The sequence below is a fragment of the Cryptomeria japonica genome, chromosome 10 (genome assembly GCF_030272615.1).
Source record: "Cryptomeria japonica chromosome 10, Sugi_1.0, whole genome shotgun sequence".
Classification (NCBI taxonomy): Eukaryota; Viridiplantae; Streptophyta; class Pinopsida; order Cupressales; family Cupressaceae; genus Cryptomeria; species Cryptomeria japonica.
In genome coordinates this window covers 789,786,389-789,807,265 of record NC_081414.1, presented here as the reverse complement: position 1 = coordinate 789,807,265, position 20,877 = coordinate 789,786,389, and the positions used below count along the sequence as shown (strand labels likewise).

At 35.7% G+C, this 20,877-nt stretch overlaps 1 protein-coding gene across 1 annotated transcript; it reads left to right on the top strand.

The window, feature by feature from the left end:
- The first annotated feature begins 15,442 nt into the window (after positions 1 to 15,442).
- On the top strand, positions 15,443 to 15,973 carry LOC131859265 (uncharacterized mitochondrial protein AtMg00860-like). Its single transcript, XM_059212857.1, has one exon. It carries the CDS (start codon positions 15,443 to 15,445, stop codon positions 15,971 to 15,973), a length of 531 nt encoding a protein of 176 aa, XP_059068840.1.
- The last annotated feature ends 4,904 nt before the right edge of the window (positions 15,974 to 20,877 follow it).

Sequence of the window (20,877 nt, the reverse complement as noted above, 5' to 3'; positions counted from 1 at the left end):
CAAATTTCCCTTAGAAGCCCCATCAAAATTGAGCTTGAAAGCAAACTGAGGGGGGGGCTCCATTTGGCCATCTTACATTTAACAAGAGAATATAGACTAGCTAATATAGCCCCATGAGAAGGCATTAGATGAAGAGAACCCCATTTCCAAGTAACCCAACTATCCCAGTGAGAAAAAGACCTAAGGTGATCTAAATTTTTATGGATGTAAGAAAGCACAACCTCACCAATGGAGGATTGAATTTTGCTAATAACATCAACAAGAGTAGCAGATCTATGTTTAAAGATCCTAGAATTTCTTTCAAGCCAGAGATTCCAGACCACCAGTAATGAAGCCACAAAATATTTTATTTTTTTAATTAAGATGTAATATTTAATTAAAAATATTTTAAAGATAAATTATTAATAATTTGATTTTCTTTTTTTTTTCCTAATCAAGAGAAATTGAGAGTCTAGTCTAATGAGCTAGAGCTTAGTTATTTATAAAGTGAGGCCACCAAAATGTGATGTGCAATAAACCTTCATCCACATTACAAGCTAATCAAAAGATTACCCCATGACCTAAGCTACCTAAAGAATTAATAATTTTATTGAAACATATATTTTAATTCTTATCCTAGTCTTTATATAAGTTGAGTAGAAAAAATAATTATTATCTTAATTAATTGTTATATAAATTATATGCCACAAACACTCATCCACACCAGATGTAAATCAAAAGTTCAACTTACAATCTAGGTTAGCTAAATAATTGATTATTTGATTCAATAATATACTTGAATTCTTATCCTGGTGAATTGAGTAGAATATAATACTTATTTCTTTATCAAATATTATATATTATAATAATTACTTTGTTCAGTAATAATGATTAATTATAATACTTGGGGATGGTTTGGAGTGTCTATACATCATATCACAATTACTAAAGTTTTGTGCATATTGTAAAATACAATGCCATCTAAACTCTACATAAAATATAATTTTTTTTAATGAAAATTGCATCAACATTCTATTAATTAGAAAATGTAATACACATTTATAAAAAGAGGGGTGGATGGATTAAAATACAATTTGATCATCAAATCACTTTTGAGAATCAAATGTCGTGTGATCAAGCATCCTACAAATCTAATACCATCCCGAATAGACTTCAGAAAAATTTAAACATATTGCAATTCTTATTTCTAATAATAAATAATCAATCTACAAAGGTGATTTACCACATAATCACTTGGTCATGAATAAATAATAGTTTAGTCTATATTACAATTCTCATTCTAACAATACATTACAAGTCGAAATAAATTTATTGCTACAATATTTATAAAAATTATGAACATTTCCTATTTTAAAATGTTTAAGGTCGATAGTAATGTATTTTACATACTTTTAAAAAGGATTCTCACAATTGATATCAATTAACTACATTATGGATCAATTTCAATATTGACTAATTATTTTATCTTTGGAATCTCAAATTCTAAGTGAAAAACTCTCTACAAGCATTCAATGTTCTACCTACGTAATATTAGGGTGTTCATAAGCTTCAATTTCTTCATCTGGTATGTAGATCCTAAACCTTTGTAATTAGATTCTATTTTTTATAGTTTGTGGAGTTTTAACCCCATTTAACATATATGTCAAACTAAATTTTAAGATAACTATAGGATCCTATTGTATTTGCAATGGGGTGGAAACTGTAGTGCCCACTATTTGTAGTACCTAATAAAAACACAACCACCATTTTTTTGGCATTTAAATACCAATCAACATATAGTTTAGAATATTTATTTTTCACAATTGATGGCTTCAAATTAATGAAGGAAGCATTATAATTATGTCACACCAAATGCAAAAAAGAATTCGATCCCAAGGATGAAGAGAAGTCTATATCAAATCCCAACACAAAGGTAACATCATGACTTGAAGGATAATCTATTTGGTTAAGAAAGTTACATAGGACACAATACAATTTGAAGAATTACCTAGTTATCCAGGAGAAAACTAATTTCCTATTACCTACCTGGAATCTATGGAATAATATAGAATTTCTAACTTTGTTTGTTTGCCAATGATTACACTATTATACTATAGTCAAGAAGCATAAAATCTATCAACATGCCTATCCTAACCAATATAAGTATGATCCTCTTAATAACTAAGAATATTAACAAGTGTTATATCCCTCTAAGTAACATAATAATTGATAATATTTGCTAATTGCTATCTATTAAATAACTAATAAATAATTATTTATAATAAATAAGTTAAAATAGAAAACTAATCATTGAACAATATCAAATTCACACATAGTGATAAGTTAGAAAATACCAGTGATTGCAAACTTACTACATGATTCTTCTCCTTTACCTCATTCACTAACACATAAGCTTCATTAAAAAAAGGAGAAAGCCAATGCATCACATCTACACCTTAGGTCTCATTTATTTCTTAATTCATAAAATACATAAAATACATGAGGTCATTAATACACATGTACACATAGTGAATGACTCACACATACATAGTGATTGGATGGAAATATAAATTGGATATGTATTATATGTTGCTTGTCTTGCTATATTGTTCACTAACATTACCCTTTAAGTATATCCTTTCTAAAAAACAATGCTTGTGCATCTCAACTATCAACCACATCTTTCTTCATAGTTCACAACTAGATATGATAACAACCAATAATCACATACTACATGCAATCATAAACAAGGTGTAGGTGTAACAACATACATGGAATGAGGTCATTAATAATATTTCCATATCATTTTCAGCCATTTATGCTAATGGATTCCAACATCAATTGTCTTAGGTATTGTAGGGTAGCTTCTAGAATCTACACTTATGTGGTACTTGTGAAAACCAACTAAACCCTATCATACCATGGGTAGATCCTCACATGGTCAACTAGAGTCTAAGATATAGTGGTTAGCTTCTAACATCTATCACTTACATGTGGTACTATTGAAAACTAACTAAACTAGTCTTGTATAGCATAATGGATACCCCTTAATATCCTTCATGTTTGTGCTACCATTGAAAGTTTGTTAATCCTTAATAAATGGTAGATAGCTCCTAACATATTTCATCAACAATGTGAGATTTTGCCAAGATCAAGAGGCAATGGAAAGCACAAATAAGAGAGAACAAAATAAATGATAGGAATAAACTATATTCTATCAAGAGAAAATACTGATCAACTGGATCATTAAGCATTCGTTACATACAATGAATATGAGCCTGCTTATATAGGTAAGGCTATATGGATATGTGAGTACACAAACATGACATGTGGCTCAATAAGAAACAAGGGTAGGTAGGAAACAGGTGTGGGTAGGTAGGAGAAATAATATAATAGTCCACATGAGGTGGATCACCCACTGAATGTGGAGTGTAACAACAAGATCAACACCATAAAAGGTGGAAATTCTCCTACACACACTATCCCAATGTGGCACAAACACCCAAGTGTCTCATACCCAAACTACTATGAAATGCATGTACCTAAGTAAACTTAAGTAAGGTGTAATAATATCCAAGATGAATAATTATTTACACCAACACCCCCCCTTAAGTGCAACTTAGGGGAATGCACTTAAGTCTACAATGCAACTAAGCAATGCAAGATGGGTTCCGGCTATGAGGCCATGTTAGGTACCCATGTACAAATGCAAATGCATGAAAACCAATGCAATGAAATCTCTCACAAAGTGGGGAAAGAGAGAAAAACCCAATGGGAAAAAACGCTCCCCCAAAAGAGAGATGAAATCTACACAAGAGAACTCTCATAGAAGAATGTGAGGAACAAAACCCCATGTGAGGAAAAAGTCCCCCCCATATGAGAGAAGAAGAGAAGCTAGGAAGCCCCCCCTCAATCTAGAATCCGCACCAATGATAGAAGCTCGATGTATGAAGAAACTTCTCAACGAACGTCAAACAACATTCCTCCCCTTAGGAAGAAACAAAACCAAAGGTGTATCCATGAAGTCTCCCTAATCATGAAGGGAAGATGTATGAATAAAACTCATGATGAAAGGAATCTTTGAAAACTGCTCAAGTATCCCCATGTCGATGTTGAAAGATACCCCCTCCAAAGGTGGTAAAATGTGCCACACTGCTGAAAAAGCCACTCCAAGATCTAGTGGAGATGGATGTAGAACATGTCCCAAAGGCTCACATGTCTCCTCAAAAAATAAAGAGACCTCCTCCAACTGTTGTACATAAGTATCCACAATCATGTCAACCTTGAAAGAATGATCATGTAGAGAATGAACAAGAGGGTTAGAGTGTTCCTTCACAAAAATCGAAGAAGGATCATCTTCATCAAAGAGAAGATGAATGTCATCAATGATGCCTCCCAAATATACAATGTAGGATTCCATAAACAAACCTACAATGTCTGTCAAGTAATCATCCCATGAATCTGAAGCTAGAAGACAATGAATATCCTATTGCACTGAATCACATGAAGGCAAAACTGTTGCACTATCCACATCATCAAGTACAATATGTGATGTGATATCAATATGAGGAGATGAAATACAAGGCTAAAGAATGGGGTCACATGTGAGAATCCCCATGTTCAAGTGTCCAAAGTTCTCCTCAAAATCTGAACCATCACAAGAAGTGTGATCATCATGTGTAGAATCATCAAATGTGAAATCATTATCATCAACAAAATCTGGAAAGGAGTATAACTGAGATGCATGATCAACCACCCCAGTCGCAATGATAGCTCTAGTCTCCAAGTCTCTAATGAAAACTAAGTCAGGTGTGAACTCCACAACTCTCTTAGTTGCACCATGTGTGATTTGATAGATAGAAAGGAGATTGTTTGTCAAGTGGGGTACACACAACACATCATTGAAGGTGTTATCCCCAATGTCAATAGATACCTTCCCAATCACATCCATGTATGTATGATTTCCCATCAAAATTTGCAGCATGGTGCAAGGCTCAAATGTAGAGAACATAGACTGTGAAGATGCCATATGATGAGAAGCCTCTGAATCTAGAAGCCATCTCTCTGAATCATGACTAATAGTAGCACATAGAGATTTTCCTTTTCTTGTTCCAAAAGAGTGAGTCTTCCCACTTGTAGAAGCCATGAATGCTTTCCCTTTTCCTTTTGAATGTGAGGAAGTGGAAGTTGATGAATCATCCTTCTTGTATACATTAGGCAAATCAATGTTATGCTTTTTGATGATATGTGTGAGCTCATCAATCTTCTTAGAATGGCAACGACGCTCCTCATGACCAAACTTTTTAAAATAGGCACAAGTAGGTCTCTCCCTCTTTGGTGAGTTATCCCTCTTGGAAGAGGATGAATCTCCTTTTTGTGGAGAAGATGGTGCTTTGTCCTTAGGCTTTGGTTGCCATTTCTTCTTGTTTGAGTTGTCATTTCCTTGATTTCCTTTGTTCCCTTGATTTTCCACTAATGCTTGAGACTTAGAAGCCTTAAGAATGCCCATGCTTATCAACTTAGTTTGTTCCATCATCAACATTTCATTGAAAGCATCAAATGTAGGCATTGTGTAGCTTGAACCCATTTTCATCCTATGGGTTTGGAAACTAGAAACAAATGTTGCATATTCTTGTGGAAGCTTGCCTATCAAGTTGAATATCAATTGAGTATCCTTCTTATCAATGCCATAATCTTTGAGTTGTGCCCTCAACTCATTTGCCTTAGTGACATGATCTTGTATAGTATCAAAGTTCTTGGGATCAAACATGGTGAGGTCACTATCAATTTGATATCCCCTAATCTCATAAACTTGACCATATAAGTCTTGAAACTTTTGCCAAGCATCCTTGATTAGAGTACATTTCTCAATATGAAAAATGAGATCCTTTGATACATACTTTCTTAAGGTACCAATTGCCATGATATTTTTAGTGAGCCAATCCAAGTGACCAACTAGACCAACCTTAGGATCAGCAGGAGCAACAATAGTTCCATCAATGTAATGAGTTAGTCCTTTTTCCATAAGTTTACTCCATGCATCAATTTTCCAAGTAGCATAATTATGAGGAGTTAAGAGAGGAAACTTAGAAGTACCCATAGCAGTAAAAAGGAAGGAACACAAGAGTACAAAAGAACAAGAGACACCCCCCCCCCCCAAATTCACTCAATCAAAGTACCCCCAAAAAATGATGATTTTGGCACTTTATATGTAGTGCGTGTAAAATAGGCCACTTGCAAAACAAGGCAAAGTGGACTTCTGATTTCAATTGACAACTTCTCAAAATGAGATCTAAGAGACTTCAACAAATACTGCTAGTGATCTAAACTGAGATCCAAGCAAAATGCAAGTACCAAATATGCCAAAAATGGCCAAATACTGAAAGTACTATTTCTACTTAAAATCACTACAAACAGATGGTGGATTATGAAAGTAGATAGAAAAATATGCACTTTCAAAAAAAACGGCACCTGAAAAGGAGTCCATATGAGCCCAAACGAAGCCTCCAAAGTTGTAAAAAATGGGATTCCACGATTTCCAAACAATCTGTATCTGAAAATAGAAAAATTCTACACCACCATATAGATCCCAAAATTATACCCCAAAACAAAAAAAATTTCTCGAAAAAACAAGTCTGGATGAGTGAGATATCGCTATTTGAAAAATGCTTGCAAAATTATAATTTCTGGAAAATTTCTGCCACAACGTCAAATTTCAAATGCCTCTAGCTTTGGCCTCTGAAGTCCGATTTGGATGAAACCAAAGGCAAAATTGACTTTTTTGGACCTCCTCAATCCAATGATAACCTCAGATTTGACTCATCAAGCTTCAATAAAAATCTGCAATAGAAAGATCCAAAATGCAAACCCCAAATAGCATCAAATTTCTCTCAATTAGCAAACCAATGACACTCTAATGGCTTTGATACTATGTGAGGTTTTGCCAAGATCAAGAGGCAATGGAAACCACAAATAAGAGAGAACAAAATAAATGATAGGAATAAATTGTATTCTATCAAGAGAAAATACTGATCAACTGGATCATTAAGCATTCGTTACATACAATGAATATGAGCCTGCTTATATAGGCAAGGCTATATGGATATGTGAGCACACAAACATGACATGTGGCTCAAGAAGAAACAAGGGTAGGTAGGAAATAGGTGTGGGTAGGTAGGAGAAATAATATAATAGTCCACATGAGGTGGATCACCCACTGAATGTGGAGTGTAACAACAAGATCAACACCATAAAAGGTGGAAATTCTCCTACACAGACTATCCCAATGTGGCACAAACACCCAAGTGTCTCATACCCAAACTACTATGAAATGCATGTACCTAAGTAAACTTATGTAAGGTGTAATAATATCCAAGATGAATAATTATTTACACCAACAAACAAAATATTGACAACATTCAATAAACTAAATTTGTAGTCTATAATAATTAATTTTTGTAAAATAGTTAATAAATATATAAAAGATGCATTGATATATTTTGTTTGAATATTCATTTATTATCAACCGTATGTTATGTAGAAAACATTATAATTGTACAAATCAAGACTTCACTTCAAATATCCCACCAAATATTGTTTTTTTTAAAAGAGAATATTTTCATGACCCCCTGTAAGCTCGACATAAAGTTACTAATGAGGTCCTATAGAGATGAGTATTTAAAACTTTAATGGAATAGCTATTTTTTAAAATTTAATTGTAATTTATTAAAGCGCTATGAATTTAATTAACTTTTTAATTTATGAAGTATAAAATTAAGAGAATCTCATCAACCATTGGGTGGCCACTGTGAAGTGACCAAAGTTAATACGATAACCAAGAAAAAGAAAGTAAAAACTATTATGAGAATAATGTAAAGAGTTAAAGCAAAATGAATGTCTCACCCTGGACGAAAGGAACTGAATAATTCCAAATAATTTGCCAAACAATTTGATCTTGGAAAGTTATAAGAGAAACCCAATCCCTCTGATTTGTATGACGCACTAAATCATCCAAGTTGTAATTGGATTTTTTAGCAGGTACTAAGCTTTAATTGTGATTTAGAACAATTTATTCCCAACCGTTGCCTTGAGAAAAATTGTATTAGTGTAGTATATGATTTTTTTTCTTTGATATTATTATTAGTGTTTACATCTAAATGAGGTGCAATGGCGATACCGATAGCAATTTATATCATTATAAATTTGGCAAAAGGTTATAGTTGAATATATAAATATTGACATAGTCACATCGAAAGAAACATGCTTAAAAGAAGTATTGATATTGAGACTACTCACATCTTGTAACATGAAATCAATTTGAAAAAGATATGACTTAACTTTTACAATTATATCCAATATTAAACCAACAAACGGACTTTGAATAGAGCTCACATTTTTCTTTCATTGATATTGAAAAATGAGACGCATTTTACAACAATCATTGGGAAAAATGAAGTCTCTAGCGCCTACCTATACTCTCATTATATTGAGTTCAAGAATTCAAATTTCAATGAAATATTTTGTAGATATCCTTTCAATCTATTATTTTCATTAGGAACTTTATTTTATGTTCTTTACAAAAGTCATTTTTAATATGACACATTCAAACCTTCATGGTATACATAGGTTGCATGTTGATAATTATGTATTTATGAATAAAGATTTCTTTCACATTACCCATATTATATTTTATTCTTTTTGTTTGCTTTGGCATTGGTTCCTCCACGTGAGCACACCAACACTACTACAATAATATTCCCTTAGGTGTTGTGGAATTTGACATCATTTTCTTCTTCCTCTTTATCATTTTTACTTTTATTTAATTTGATACATAGATTAGATTATTTTTCTTTATTTCTATCTTATCCTCTAGTTTTTCTTTTTTACGATCTTTGTATTCCATTGTGTAGGTGAGTAAAAAGGTTAATAAAATTGAGCCATAAATTCTTCTCTTATATGCCTTTATTTTGTCATCTCATGAGAGGATTCTTCTATTGTCATTTAATATAGATAGAAATCCAATCAATCTAGAAAATATGATTTATTTTTTATTATATTTTCATTAATAGAAAATATAAAAAATGTATAATATTGACATTAGATTCCTTACTTGAAATGTATGATAAATACTTCCACTTTTGATGGATGTCCAAGGTTAATTTTATCACATGAGGAACACTACTATAGAGTCACTTGATTGATATCTTTTGGGCATTAGCTGAGGTCTACCAAACCCTAGATTGTGCACAATTTCTTGTCCTAATTGTTGACGTGAAATCCAGATGCCCAAGAGAGGAAGCAAGTATAAAAATATCTTAAAAAGAAGTTGACAAGTGAAAAGATGAAAGAAGAAGAATAACTTAAATTGATTACATTACCATGCTCGGCTAAAAAAGAAGTGTCCACAAAAAATAAACATGTGTGCTCTTGCAATACATCCTAATTCTTATTGAACTATAACGCTAATTTGAATTGAATCATTACTTTAATTATATCATACACTTAATTCAACACTAACACCAACTCTAACCCTAATAGTAACCCTAATCTGAATACTAAATGAGCCCTTATCCTAACCTTAAAATCGATTTTAATTTTAACTGTAATTAGAACCCTGCTACTAACTCCAACCTATATCAAAAGAAGGTAATATGTTGTTCGCATTTGCTATGGTTAAATGTATTGGCAAGAATATAGTGAAATCCATACTTTGGTGTGAAGACAACTAATGGTGGTGTAATATTTGTTGTCAATGACTTCGACTCTATGCTACATTTTCTATCATTTGTATTTTCATATTACTGTTGGTTTTTATGAGTATTAAATATGCCAATGGAGAAGATTTATTTAGAGATATTTCGCAAGCGATTTTAAGAAAAGCAACAACAATATACCTTGAAGGAGCATAATATTAATCTACAAAGAAAATTATTGTAATATATGTATAAATATTCGATTAGCTTTTTTTTTCTGCATATCATAACAGATGTTTAAAATAAGAAAAGCAATAGATTCTGTTATATGAATATAGATATTGAATTGTAGCTTCATATATTAAAAATAATAGATAAAATTTCATGCATACAAATTTATATACGTGTAATCTATATTTATGTAAGATAATATGATTTAGATCTAACATAACTATTTCCATGCCCAGTCTCATGTTTCCCTGCTTTTTGAACTCATTGCATGATCTGGTAGATGGCAGCTCGTTCTGTTGTAAAGAGGAGGGCAGCTCGTTTTGTTTTTGCAGGTATACTATATGTCGTCTTGTTTTTGCAGGTATACTAAATGTCATCTTCCAAAAGACGGTGAAAGGATAAGAACGGTGCATTTGCACACAGGTGGGTTGGATGCAACTGTCTGTTTGCTCTGTTCAGCTGAATCTAGTAATAGGAGGCACACGAAGGTCAATCTAGTATGTCAGAATATAGTTGCGTGATTTATGAATAGTTTGACATGATACGTTTTTTCGATTGCGGCTATTCAAAATGGATCTTTCGTACAGTGTGATAGCGACGTGTTAGTTAATTGCAGCTGTTTATTGCAAAATCAATGGTGTAAAACGTGCAACTAACATTCATGTTAGTCAATCCATACTGTCGTTTTGGAGCCAGAATAGACGTTTGTTCTCCCCCGACGCTGACAAAAAAACATTTGAAATGAAAATTGGCCGGAAAAACTGTAAAACCATGCGTGACATAGTTTCCAAGTGGCGGGGTACCTACTTTATTCATTCTAATGATGGTTTATGGATTGTAGTTTTCAAATATTGATGAAAGTTTTTTCTTATCTTGATTATTATAGTTTCTAGATTAGTTTAGGTCGAAGCTTTATGAAAGCTTTCTATCATTCTGATGATGGATCAAAAGTGTGATCCAAAATGTTGTGCTAACTTATGTGGTCAAAAAGTCAATCGGAATCATGAAGAACTATAAAAATTCTTCTACACAGTCTAATCTAAAAACAATAATAATGTAATGTCCTCTTCTCAGGCATAATGTTTCAGTTGACCGATGGTCTATTTCGGAGACCCATAGGCTACTCAATGGGTGAAATTAGGGTTTCCAATTTTGGAGTTTGTTGTTGCTCTTGAATTAGAGTTTGAATCATGGATTCTTTCTAGGTTTTCAAAGGGTTTCGCAGTGGTATGTCCGGCTTTGCATTTCGAGCACTTTTTGGAATTTACTATTTTTAGTAAATTTTATTTCTGGTAGTGGTCCTGATTATTTCGACACAGTTGGTTCAATTCTTCAGTTGGTTTAGTTGGCTTCATCACTTTTGGCCTTGGGATGTTTTTGGAGAGAGAAGTTCATTTCATTTAAATAATGTTATGTTTTAATGTTATATTTTAAAGTTGACCCCTTGGCCTAGCTTCATCACTTTAAGTTGTTTTAAAAGGTGGTCTTCAAGGGTGGACGTATCATGGAAGTGATTTAATATTTCCTAAGGTCTAAAATCTTTTTTATGAAAAGGGGTGCCAACTTTATGAAGAGAAGTGAATTAAAATAAAGGTTAATTAAGCTTTTAAAAGTGGCGCCATCTCTTGGAGGAAAATTCAAATGTGAAATTAGGGCGCACTTTCTAGAAGCCTGTAGAGATCCCTTGTTAAGCTTATTAATGCAGGGGCCTCTTCCCTTCATTTGGATCTTATGTCTATTATAATGTTACTTTACCAGAATGGTATTGGGGTTGCTTTGAGGAATGAATGCCTCCTAGCCTTCGCATTGCTTCTTGCTTGAAAGATAGCAAGTAGTGGTGATTTAGTGTAGTTGCGAGAGTTTGTAGTGAGGATTGCATTGTAGCTTGAGTTGTGCTGGAAGTTCAGTTATTTGCATTTCATTTCATTTTTGGGAGTCGCAGTTAGCAGGGCAAATTTGTAGTTTCACTCATATATTTCAAAATAAAAACATATTCATCCTGGCTATTGCATATTTCCTCTTGTTTTGGCTAGGCGTTCCTTTGTGCAAATTCGCAGATTCTAATATGAAGTGTTTTATTTTATAGACAAGAATCACCATTCTTGCCTGGCTTCACTATTGGGAATTGCCTTGGGTTTCATGATAAATAATCTATTGGGTTAATGTCTGATTTCTTGGTATTGGTTGGGTCGCCTCCTTCATAAGAAGCCATTGCTTTTGGTTTTGAGTCATTTGGACTAGTATTGAGAGAGTAATGAGCATTTTAGCGATTCCATGTGTTGCTGATTAAGCATTTCACGTGCAGGTTTGTCATAAATCAGAATATTAAGATTGATTCTTGAGTAGAATTTCATGGACTTATCATTTTTGTTTAGCCCGGGAGAGCCTTCTATATTGTTACAACATTGTATAGTCTTAATCCTATGATCTTGGCAAGCATTTACTATCATATTGTAATTTGAACAGTAGTACTGGCAGCATTTCTTCTAATTTTCATTTCACGCTAGTTATTTACATTTAATTCCATTTCTAAGTTCTTAACATCTCCGCCATATGGTAGCTCCATTCCCACCCTGGGTTTGAAAGCACATGCTTGGTGTCGAGTTTTCCTTTCAGTAGTTGTAATTGTAAAGATCCTCTAACCATATGTTAGTCCATCTTGGGCACATTCTTGGTTAGAGTTTCTTTCAGCATGCACCAAGATCCTCTAACCATATGTTAGTCCATCTTGGGCACATTCTTGGTTAGAGTTGTTTTTAGCATGCACCAAGATCCTCTGACCATATGTTAGTCCATCTTGGGCAAATTCTTGGTTAGAGTTACTTTCAGAATGCTTTAAGACCCTCTGACCATATGCTCACGCCTTGCCCAACCCAGGATCCTGGTGTACATTCTTGGTTAGAGTTTTTTTCCTCATCGTTTTAGTTTAAGTGCTAAGCCTAACGGATGTGTTTTGCATTACTCTTTGTAATTGAAAAATTAAAAAAATTGGTCTGGGATATTTCAGTGGTATCAGAGCCTCGCATCCTGCCATCTTGTGAAACAAACCTTCTATGAGTGACAGAGAAAGAAGATACTTAGCAAGGGAAGATAAGAAGGCTGCAAGTCAGTTTCAGTTTCAGTGGTATCAGGTTCTTGAAGGTCAGACAACATCATAGGTTTTGAGGGCTCATTGGGAGTCTTCTCTGGAAATAGAAATGGGGGACAGTGAAAGGCTAGTGGGTGGTACTGAGAGGTTTACAAGCAGTTGGGATGAAAGTGGAAAAGGAAGAGAAAGAACACCAAGTCCGAGAAGGAGGTTCAAGAGGAAGATGGATGCCTTATTGGATATGGTATCTCTCATGATGGGGAAAATGGGTCAGAGTTCTATCAGAGTTCTAATTCATAGAACAATCAAGGGCACACCGGAGAACACAGCGGCTCCAACCAGCATAGTGAACATGCTGCTCCGCATACCTCAAATAGAACAAACATTTCTTTCAAGCCTTTTAAACCCACCTTCTTGGCACCACTAAACCCTCAACCCGATCTGGGAGAGAATGCATCATTTATGGAATAGTTGAGACTTGATCGTGCTGAGTATGAGTCTCTTCCTGATGAAATCAAGTTAGACATGTCTTACAATGATTTTGTGGACCATAAAAGGAAGAATAAAGGACATGGGAGACATCGTGAACATAGGGAAGCAACAGTACAGAGGGATTTGCATCAAGAAATCAAAAAGGTTATGCTTCCACATTTTGATGGGAGTGACAGTAGTTTAGCTAGAGCTTGGATACAGAAGTTAGACAACTATCTAGCTCTTAGACCCATGACAGAAGAGGAGGCAATCAAGTTTTCTATGCTTCATTTAGATGGGGTAGCACATGAATGGTGGTACCATGGTCTAGTCACCTTGGGGGCATCGGTCGATCACTACCTATGGTGAGTTCACCAATAGGCTCACAGAGAGATTCGAGAAAAAGGATCCAAAAGTGCATTTCAGAGAATTGGCACAACTTAGACAACATGGCACAGTCAATGGTTACATAGTTGAATTTCGAAGGCTTTCAGTAATGGTCATAGGAATCACCGAGAGGCAGTTGGTGATCCTATTTAGTGAAGGGCTTATGAAACCACTCAAGGGTTGGATTAAAGCTTCTGATCCACCCTCCTTACAAGAGGCAATGAAAAAAGAAAGAAATATGGAGTGGGCTACTCCTAAGGGAAAAATTCAATCAAAGCCATTATTTCACAAAAAGGATAAAGGAAAGGGACCTCACCATAAGGAGTTCAAACATCATAACACTCATGTTACAATGCTGGATCCAAAGACACTTAACGAACTCTAAAGAAAGGGGTTATGTTTCTGGTGTAGAGAAAAATGGTCCCAAGATCATATTTGTCCAAAGGGAGTCAAAATTCATCAAATTGAATACTATTCAGCTCGAGAAAGCGATTCTGGTTCTTCAAACCAGCAATCAGATTGTGATGACAACGAAGTGGAAAGAGTTCCCGAAGAATCTGAAGGTGAAAAAGGAAGTTGGGGTACCTTGGCTCAACTTTTGAGCTTTCAAAAAAATGAATCCTTCAAGGTTCGAGGGATGATTAAGGGGCAACGAATAGTTACTTTGATTGATACTAGAGCAACACATAACTTCATTGATGAAGTGGTGGTGGAAAACAAAGGGTTGCAAACAGAAGATTTTGAAGGCTTCAAGGTGATGGTTGTTGATGGGTTTCACATTTCTTGCACCAAGAAGATCCCAAATATGTCTATGCAATTGGGCAACTACGAAATCAAGGGTGACTTCTATGTAGTCAACATTGGAGATATGGATGTCATCCTAGGCATTCAATGGATGCGTTCACTTGGAGAGATCTCCCTAAATCTGCAAACCATGGAGCTCAAGTTTCAATCCGATGGGAAGAAGGTGGTGTTAAGAGGAATGTCTAATGGTGGACCTCGGATCATGTCATTCAAGCGAATGGAAAAGTTGATTTGACATGATCAAGTTGAGTGGGCTGCGGAATGTATGATTCTCCCAGCTAGTCCGATTGAAACAAAGAGGGACTACCCTCCTGATATCTAGTCCTTACTCACTAGGAAGAGTAAAGTGTTTGTTGATTTACCTCCTGAGCCACCTCCCGAATGAGGCTCAGAGCATGTCATAGAGCTCAAGGAAGGGGCTAAACCAGTTATCACAACTCCATATTGGTACCCTAAGAAGCAAAAGGATGAGATTGAGAAAAACATTAAGGAACTCTTGAAGATGGGCTTCATTCATCCAAGTAAGAGTCCTTTCGCTTTAGCAGTTGTTCTTGTGAAGAAGAAGGATGGTACCATTCGCATGTGTGTGGATTATCATGCTTTGAATCAAAGCACCATAAAAAATTGATACCCCATTCGAAGGATAGATGAGCTCATAGATGAGCTACATGGAGCCAAGTTCTTCTCAAAGATTGATTTCAGGTCAGGCTACTACTAAATTCAGATGAGAGGGTCTGATGTTGAGAAGACAGCATTTAGATGTCATTAAGGTCACTTCGAGTTTTTAGTCATGCCATTTGGGTTGACTAATGTTCCTGCTACCTTCCAGTCTTGTATGAATAGAGTCTTTCAAAAGCAGTTGAGGAACTTCGTGTTAATCTTTTTTGATGACATTCTGATCTACAGCAGGACATGGGAAGAACACCTCAAGCACGTAGAGGAAGTGCTTAGCATCCTTGAATCGGAAAGTCTGTTTACCAAAGAATCCAAATGTGAATTTGGAATGAAGGAGCTACTTTACCTTGGTCACATAATTAGTGTTGATGGAGTGAAGGTTGATCCCAAAAAGATCAAGGCAATAGTTGATTGGCCACCCCCAGAGAACTTGACTCATTTGAAAGGGTTCTTGGGTCTTTGTGGTTTTTACAGAAGATTTGTGAAGGGCTATTCACAGAATGCTACTCCTCTTACTGACCTCATGAAAAAGGGAGCTTTTTGTTGGACAGAAAAGGCTCAAACTACTTTTGATAAGTTTAAGAAGATCATGAGCTCTTGTCTAGTTTTGGCAATTCCAAATTTCTCCAAGCCCTTCGAGCTATAGTGTGATGCATCTAGAGAAGGTGTTGGGACTGTTTTGATGCAAGACAAGCATCCCATTGTGTTTGAGAGCAGAAAATTAAGAGGTGTTGAAAGGACCTACTCTATTTATGACAAAGAAATGCTTGCAATCATGCATGCATTAGCTAAGTTCAGACAGTATTGGGTGCGGAGCAAATTTTTGGTCAAGACTGATCACAATAGTCTCAAGCACTTCATACATCAGAAGGATTTGAATGAGAGACAACAAAAGTGGGTGAGTCAGCTTCAAGCTTATGATTTTGACATTGAGTATGTCAAAGGGAAAAACAATATTGTGGCTGATGCTCTATCTTGGAGACCTCATTTGAGTTCATTGTGTGAGCTCACTGCTGATTGGAAGGACATGTTGCTCGCTAATTATGCCAAAAATTAGTTGGCAATCAGCATCATTGAAGGTACTTTCCATGATGAAAGGTACAAGGTGGTTGACAGGCTGATACACTACAAGGGTAGAATCTTTGTGGTGGCTAATTCTAAGCCCAGAAAGAAGATTTTGATGACATTCCATGACATTCCACTTGCTGGTCATCAGGGTTTCTTCAAGGCAAATTTAGGAAATATTTGCTTGGAAAGGGCTGAAAGGGGAAGTTCAACGCTACATCCAGGAATGTCCTACTTGTCAGATGAACAAGAATGAGCACACTCTACCTGCTGGTCTGCTGCAACCTCTTCCCATTCCCAACCAAAAATGGGAAAGCATATCAATGGACTTCATCACTGGGTTGCCAAAGGCCCAAGGCAAAGATTGTATCTATGTTGTAGTGGACAGATTGAAAAACTTTGCTCACTTCTTTGCCATCATGAGCTCTTTTTCAGTAGCTCAAGTTGCAGATTTGTTTTTTAATGAGGTGTTTAGATTGTATGGGTTGCCAAAAATTATTGTGAGTGATAGGGATAGCAAGTTCCTAAGCACCTTTTGGCAAGAATTCTTCAGGATGAGTGGTACAGTGCTTACTCCAAGCACTAGTTATCACCCCCAAACCGATGGACAAACAAAGATAGTGAACAAGTGGTTCGAAGGCTATCTGAGAAACTATGTTTCGGAGTAGCAAAGAGCATGGGTGAAATGGCTCCACATAGGCGAGTATTGTTACAATTCTTCTTTTCACATGTCAATAAGGATGTCTCCCTTCATGGCTCTCTATGCTTATGAGGCTCCTAGCTTTGCTAGTTTGGTGTTTGGTGATAGCAAAGCCCCTCAAGCCAGGGATTTGTTGCAGCAAAGTCAAGACATCTTGAAATCTTTGAAGAACAACTTGCAGATTGCTCAAAATCAGCAGAAGATGTACGCTGATCAACAATGCACTGAGCGCTCTTTTGAGGTTGGAGATATGGTTTATCCTCGACTACAGCCATACAGACAGTCTACTCTCAAGAAGAGTGTAGCTGAGAAGCTCAAGCCTCGTTTCTATGGGCCATTCCAAGTCATCAGAAAGGTTGGAGTAGTAGCTTATGAGTTGGAGCTACCTTCGAGTAGTAAAGTGAACAATGTCTTCCACATGTCTCACCTCAAGAAGGCACTTGGAAATAATGTTATTGCTTCTTCACAACTACCACCTTTGGATGAAGAAGGGTAGTTGATTTTGATTCTGGAGGAGATTATTGATTCCAAATAGCATTCTTTGAGAAGAAGGACAATCAAGGAATACTTGGCGAGGTGAAAGAATTTGCCCTTGGAGGATGCAACTTGGGAGAATGAGGAGATTTTGTAGCATCCAAACTTGCAATTGCTTGAGGACAAGCAATCTTGGGGAGGGCGGACTGTAATGTCCCCTTCTTAGGCATAATGTTTCAGTTGACCGATGGCTTATTTCGGAGATCCGTGGGCTACTGAATGGGTGAAATTAGGGTTTCCAATTTTGGAGTTTGTTGTTGCTCGTGAATTAGAGTTCGGATCATGGATTCTTTCAGGGTTTTCAAAGGGTTTCACAATGGTATGTCCGGCTTTACATTTCGAGCACTTTTCAGAATTTACTATTTTTAGTAAATTCTATTTCTGGCAGTGGTCCTGATTATTTCGACACAGTTGGTTCTCTTCTTCAGTTGGTTCAGTTGGCTTCATCACTTTTGGCCTTGGGATGTTTTTGGAGAGATAATTTCATTTCATTTAAATAATGTTATGTTTTAATGTTATATTTTAAAGTTGACCCCTTGGCCTAGCTTCATCACTTCAAGTTGTTTTAAAAGGTGGTCTTCAAGGGTGGACACATCATGGAAGGGATTTAATATTTCCTAAGGTCTAAAATCTTGCTTATGAAAAGGGGTGCCAACTTTATGAAGAGAAGTGAATTAAAATAAAGGTTAATTAAGATTTTAAAAGTGGCACCATCTCTTGGAGGAAAATTAAAATGTGAAATTAGGGAGCACTTTCTAGAAGCCTCTAGAGATCCCTTGTTCAGCTTATAAATGGAGGCCTCTTCCCTTCATTTGGATCTTATGTCTATTATAATGTAACTCTGTCGGAATGGTATTGGGGTTGCTTCGAGGAATGGACACCTCCTAGCCTTGGCATTGCTTCTTGCTTGAAAGATAGCAACTAGTGGTGATTTAGTGTAGTTGTGAGAGTTTGTAGTGAGGATTGCATTGTAGCTTGAGTTGTGCTAGAAGTTCAGTTATTTGCATTTCATTTCATTTTCAGGAGTCACGGTTAGTAAGGCAGATTTGTAGTTTGACTCATATATTTCAAAATAAAAACATATTCATTCTGGATATTGCATATTTCCTCTTGTTTTGGCTGAGCGCTCCTTTGTGCAAATTTGCAGATTCTAATATGGAGTGTTTTATTTTATAGAGAAGAATCGTCATTCTTGCCTAGTGTCACTGCTAGGAATTGCCCTGGGGTTCGTGATAAATAATTTGTTGGGTTATTGTCTGATTTCTTGGTATTGGTTGGGTCGCCTCCTTCATAGGAAGCCATTGCTTTTGGTTTTGGGTCATTCGGACTAGTATTGAGAGAGTAATGAGCATTTTAGCGATTCCTTGTGTTGCTGATTAAGCATTTCACGTCCAGGTCTGTCATAAATCAGAATATTAAGATTGATTCTTGAGTAGAATTTCATGGACTTATCATTTTTGTTCAACCCGGGAGAGCCTTCTATATTGTTACAACATTGTATAGTCTTAATCCTATGATCTTGGCAAGCATTTACTATCATATTGTAAGTTGAACAATAGTACTAGCAGCATTTCTTCTCATTTTCATTTCATGCTGGTTATTTACATTTAATTCCATTTCTAATTTCTTAGCATCTCCGCCATATGGTAGCTCCATTCCCACCCTGGGTTTGAAAGCACATGCTTGGTGTCGAGTTTTCCTTTCAGCAGTTGTAATTGTAAAGATCCTCTAACCATATGTTAGTCCATCTTGGGCACATTCTTGGTTAAAGTTGCTTTCAGCATGCACCAAGATCCTCTGACCATATGTTAGTCCATCTTGGGCACATTCTTGGTTAGAGTTGCTTTCAGCATGCACCAAGATCCTCTGACCATATGTTAGTCCATCTTGGGCAAATTCTTGGTTAGAGTTACTTTCAGAATGCTTTAAGACCCTCTGACCATATGCTTACGCCTTGCCCAGCCCGGGATCCTGGTGTACATTCTTGGTTAGAGTTGTTTTTCGCATCGTTTTGATTTAAGTGCAAACCCTAACGGATGTGTGTTGCATTACTCTTTGTAATTGAAAAATTGAAAAAATTGGTCTGGGATATTTCAAATAAATATTCATAAATTGTGAGAATCTGATATCCTAAAAAGTTCTCTTCATCATGATAATACATCATATAATGTGATCCAAAATATTAATAAACTACAAAGATAAGTAGTTTTTACAGGGATTTACAGAGATAATACTGAAATTCCCTTTGTGTAACTTCAGTCGATGACTGAAGTCTGATATGTCTGATGCCTGAATTTTGCAGGTGAAGTGATAAGGTAGAATTTTCAACATCTCCGATTATATGCCTCGGTATGCAAAAAGCAGAAGCAAAGACGAGGCACTGAACTGCTTGACCATGGAGTGCTACGGTTGGAGGATATGCAAAAAAATAGGTTCGTTGAAAGACTTTAGAAACTTTCAAGAAAATACATTTTGCTGGAGTTAGGCCAGGCTCTTCAACCCTTGCCAGCGTCCTCCCTGCCTATGCTGAAATAGGAGCTTTGGAACATGCGTCAGATGTTGTAGTTGCAACTCCCCTGGTAGACATGTTTGCAAAATGTGGAAGCATAGGCAATGCAGGCAAACTGTTTGACAATCTGCCTCAAACAAATTTGGTCTCATGGAGTTCCATGATTGCAGGATATGAACAAAATGGATTTGTTGACAATGAAACTTCCAAAGAATACGGACATTCATAGCTGTAAAGCTAGCATTCTGCCTGCCTATGCCAAAATGGTGGCTTTAAGAAACATAAAATTAATAGGGTTAAAAAATGTCATTCTTTTCACGCTATCAAAATTTTATTATTTTAGCTCATAAGATATGTTCCTGAAAGTCAAATTATAGTTGGATATCCTACACCTTCTTCCATGCATCTAACACAAACAACATATCCTCTTCATCATTTTGTAAAATATGTAGCTAGATACTATCTATATATAAATCATATACAAATCATTCTTAGTCAACATAAATGCCTTATCTGTACATTATAGATCAAAACTAGTATGGTGGTTCATTATAGATCTCACATATTAGCTTCACTTTCAAAAGTAGTTATGAATCACATGATCCTTTGAATGTAATAACATACATTCTCTCCTCTTTTGTTTTCACGATTAATACTTTTTATGTTTCCTCTTTCATTCTCTAGCATACCCTTTACATTTATTTCCTCTTCAATACATCCCTTCTTATAATAAAAAAAATAT

Excerpts from the sequence above, each read along its gene's own strand:
- LOC131859265 (XM_059212857.1), top strand. The coding sequence starts at position 15,443 with ATGCCATTTGGGTTGACTAATGTTCCTGCTACCTTCCAGTCTTGTATG.